The sequence below is a fragment of the Chiloscyllium plagiosum genome, chromosome 33, assembly GCF_004010195.1.
Source record: "Chiloscyllium plagiosum isolate BGI_BamShark_2017 chromosome 33, ASM401019v2, whole genome shotgun sequence".
NCBI lineage: Eukaryota > Metazoa > Chordata > Chondrichthyes > Orectolobiformes > Hemiscylliidae > Chiloscyllium > Chiloscyllium plagiosum.
Genome location: NC_057742.1, coordinates 34,883,262 through 34,887,581, shown reverse-complemented (window position 1 = coordinate 34,887,581; position 4,320 = coordinate 34,883,262). Strand labels below are relative to the sequence as shown.

The 4,320-nt window shown below is 42.7% G+C and overlaps 1 protein-coding gene across 1 annotated transcript in view; it reads right to left on the bottom strand.

Annotated features, from left to right (window-relative positions):
- Positions 1 to 4,071, bottom strand: part of LOC122540015 (vesicle-fusing ATPase) — a 278,045-nt gene extending 273,974 nt beyond the window's left edge. Inside the window, exon 1 of the mRNA XM_043675302.1 lies at positions 3,956 to 4,071. Within this exon, the coding sequence (XP_043531237.1) occupies positions 3,956 to 3,967 (12 nt within the window). The 5' untranslated portion in view covers positions 3,968 to 4,071. The remainder of the gene's footprint in view (positions 1 to 3,955) is intronic.
- Positions 4,072 to 4,320: the final 249 nt, after the last annotated feature.

Genomic DNA, 4,320 nt, shown 5'->3' with positions numbered 1-4,320 from the left:
ACACACGCAGGCAACAAGCAACATGAATTCGACTGGGACAACACTGCTATCATAGGGCAAGCCAGACAGAGAACAGCCAGGGAATTCCTAGAGGCATGACATTCATCCACAAACTCCATCAACAAACACATCGACCTGGACCCAATATACCAACCACTACAGCGGACAGCTGAAACTGACAACCGGAAGCGGCAAGGACAGACCACTATAAACACCGGAGGAAATATCAAAGAAGCGCTTCGCAGGACGCTCCCAAGCACTGGTGATGTCGCCTAGCCAGGGGACGAAACGTTTGCAACAAAAGCTTCCAGCTTGGCGAACAGAACCACAACAGGCTTACTGATACCATTTTGCACATGGCATGTCAAAGAAAATGGTTAGAATGTGGGATTTTCTATCACAAAGATGAAGATCAATGCATCTGAAATATAAGTGAGGAAGTAACAGTAGATAGGATTAAATTGGGGTGAGGAGGCAGGGGGAGTGGTGGAAGAGGAGTGCAAATGAGGACTAAGCTTTGGTGGAATGGCCTGTTCCCAAACAGTGAATTGTAATGCAATTATAACAATGTTGGCAAGATCATTTTATCTCTATTCATATTGCTTTGCGAAAGTGGAGGTTAACATGCTTATTTCAGAAACCATTGAGTATGTTTTCACTCAAACCTGAATTGAGAGTGAGAGCGAGAGCGAGAGAGGTCCCTTCCTGAAACTACAATTCCTCATCCCATTAGCTTATGATCAATTTTTTCCTGCTAGTTCACAATTACCAGACCTACCAAATTCAATTTGAAACTTCTTCAGTAAGGAATTCATCCACTAATTTGAGATTGCTACCCTGGTAGCATTGCTTCTACATCACAGTTACTGTTTGATGTCATCTGGAAATGTGATATGTGATTGAGCTTCTGGATCAATGTTAAAAAGCACACAACACCAGGTTATAGTCCAACAGGTTTATTTGGATTAAGTAATTAACGATTTAACAGCAATCTAGGTTGTTCAATACATCGCATCATCTGAATGACACTTAGATCTTTCACTATAAACTCTGTGGCCGATGATCTTGTCTCACTAACAACCTGACAAAGGAGCAACATTTGTACTTCCAAATAAACCTGTTGGACGATGACCCAACACTGGCATCTCACATCAATAACAATTAGGACAGATGAGGAGAACTTTTTTCACTTGAACAAAATGAATTTTTTTACTGCAGAGAAATAGAGAGGCTTTGTCAGAGATGTATAGCACAGAAACAGATCCTTCGGTCCAACCAGTCCATAGCAACCAGATATCCTGCATTAATCTAGTCCCATTTGCCAACATTTGGCCCATTTGCCTCTAAACCTTTCCCATTCATATACCCATCCAGGTGTCCTTTAAATGTTGTAATTGTACAAGCCTCCACCACTTTCAGTGGCAGCTCATTTCTTACACACACCACCCTCTGTGTGAACAAGTTACCCTTCAGGTCCTTTTTAAATCTTTCGCTTCTCACCTTAAACCTATACCATCTAGTTTTGGATTCCCTGATCTTCAGGAAAAAAACCTTGACTATTCACCCTATCCATGCCCCTCATGATTTTATAAACTTATACAAGGACACCCCTCATCCTCCAAAGCGTCAGGACAAATAGCTCCAGCATATTCAGCCTCTCCTCGTAGCTCAAACCCTCCAACTCTGGCAACATCCTTGTAAACCTTTGAGGAACCCTTTTATATTTCACAACATCTTTCCTATTGCAGAGAAATCAGAAATTGAATGCTCTCATTGAGGGCTGTTGAGGCTGGGTCATCAAGGATATTCAAGGCTGAGACAGACAAATACTTAATAAGGAAAGGAATCAAGGATTATGGGAAAAAGGCAGGAGAGTGGAATTGAGGATTATCAAATCAGCCATGAGTTCACTGAATGTTGGGGAAGACTCAATAGACTGACTGGCCAACTTCTGCTCCTACATCTTATCATCCTAAATCAAAATTACTTTCTTTTTCAAGGACAATGTCAGCTTATTGTCAACATGTGTTTCAGGCAAGTTATCAAAGTGGTCAGATTTGCCCAAAGAAAGAACGATTCTATTACAGATGTAAAACAAACAAGACAAACAAACTACATCATTACTAGCCAACTAATTATACCTCAAAATGTGTTTGTTATGTACAGCTGGTACAGTACGTCATGTACAATACTACATTTTACTCAAAATTACTCGACATAAATGTTACAAATGAAATAAAATGTTAAAAAATTACAAATATATTACAGGCTGCCGAGCAATTGAAAATTGGCAGGGGGTGAAATGGGCTATCACTGGCAAATTCAGCATTTATTGCAGCTTCAGGGCTATTTTCAGAAGCTGGCCAGGTCACTTCAGAGGACAGCTGAGAGGCCTCATATCAAACTAGACATGAAAGTCACATTTGCTCTGACTTGACAAGGGCAGTAGATTTCTTTTTCTAGTGGACACAAGTGAACCAGTTGGGTTGGCACAAAAATCCACTATCTCTATGGTCACTGTTAATACAAGCTTTTCCTTTAAATATTTACAAATTTCTCAAACATAGAGATTTCCACAATGCTTCTTGCCCTCAAATCACTCCTGTTAAAGATGATGCAAATTTCTACCATTTTCTGCATCCAGCATTTTCCTTTCATCATTTCTCTCAAATCCACATTCACAATTCACTGATGTTAAAACAAAGGCAGTTTAATCACATTTTTTATGCAAGAATAGGTATTTTTTAAATGGCAGTTTGAATAAGAAGCCCAGAATAAAGGTGAACATGAAGCAGAGGAATCCCAGTGGGATACAGAATGGTTTCTCGGTCTGAGAATTTGTGCTGAAACATTCATGAAGCAAGAACACCCCTCGCCACTCAAAATCATGAATAGAGATCAGGATGCACCAAATTCTTTGGCAAAATATCCCAAGGACAGCTGCAGTCTATAAATCAGCTATTCAAATTTATCAGCTGAAACTGGTCCACAAGAAGCCACAATTTCAACATGGTAACCAGCATCATCGATTCTTCATATACAAAATAACCCACTCCAGCACAAATTACACTCTCAATTCATCTTTGAAGGCATCTAAATATCATTTGGGATTTAACAGTTTTCAGATTATCAGAACATTACTAAGTTTCTGTTTATTAAACCTAAATATGAACTTAATTTGGACGATGCTTCACTATCTCAGCAATGCTAAATAAAGTGCAATGCAACAAAATATAAAATATATTGATGCAACTAAGGGGGTTTATTCCTATCTCTCACCTTTGAGTGATGACAAGCATTCTGCAGCAACGTGGGCATTTCAACCTCAACATTGCACAATACTCTGCTACTTCTAAGAACTACCTCCCTCCTCTACATCCTTTTTCCAAGGCAAGTGGCAGCAATAAAAAGGAAAATATGAATGCATCAGAAGAGGCAAAGGGAGAGAATCAAATGCAAGTGAAGGAAGGGATGAGAAATACTTGGGGTATGCAAGGAGTTAGAAGCATCAAGGAAAACAGAGTGGCATCAGAATGGGCACAGGCACAGTGAGGATGTGGGGTGACATCAGAGTAGGCAGTGGTGCAACAAGGGAGAATGGAGGAATCAGAGGGGGCATAGGAGACAGCAGAAAAGGCACGAAGAACACCCAAGGGATCACAGAGAGGGAAGCATCAGAGGGAGCATCAGAGGGGGTCACTGAGGGAGACATCGGGAGGTCATCAGAGGAGTGTCACCTGAGTGGTATCAGAAGGAGGTCATGGGGGGAGGTGACATCAATGGGGGGATCATTCATCAGTGCGGGGGGGTGACATCAGTGCGGGGGGGTGACACGGTGTGGGGACACATCAGGGGGAGGGGGGTCATCAGGCTGCACTTACTCAGCTACCCCCCGGTGTCTGAATTCAAAAGCGAAAGCAGCTTCCGCCTCTCCTCCTCATTGATCCGGACTTACCCGGGTCGCCATTGTGGCGTTCCTTTGCGGTGACCGAGCAGGGTTGCCGGTTGCCTCAAAACTGCCTTGCAGCCAAAACCGTTCGCGCTCCCCTTCCCCTCCCCCAGCCACAGCACCGTTTTATAACATCCGGGCCATGCGTCAGAACGCTGCGCCGTGACGTCAGCGCGCAGAACGTCGCCAACCTGGAATGATTCACGTGGAACCGTTGACTTGATCACCCATCAACACGTACTGTCCCATGTTCACCCATCAATATCCCTCTGTCCATGTTCACCCATCAATATCCCTCTGTCCATGTTCACCCATCAACACCTACTGTCCCATGTTCACCCATCAACACGATTTCGTTGCTCGTTGAATGC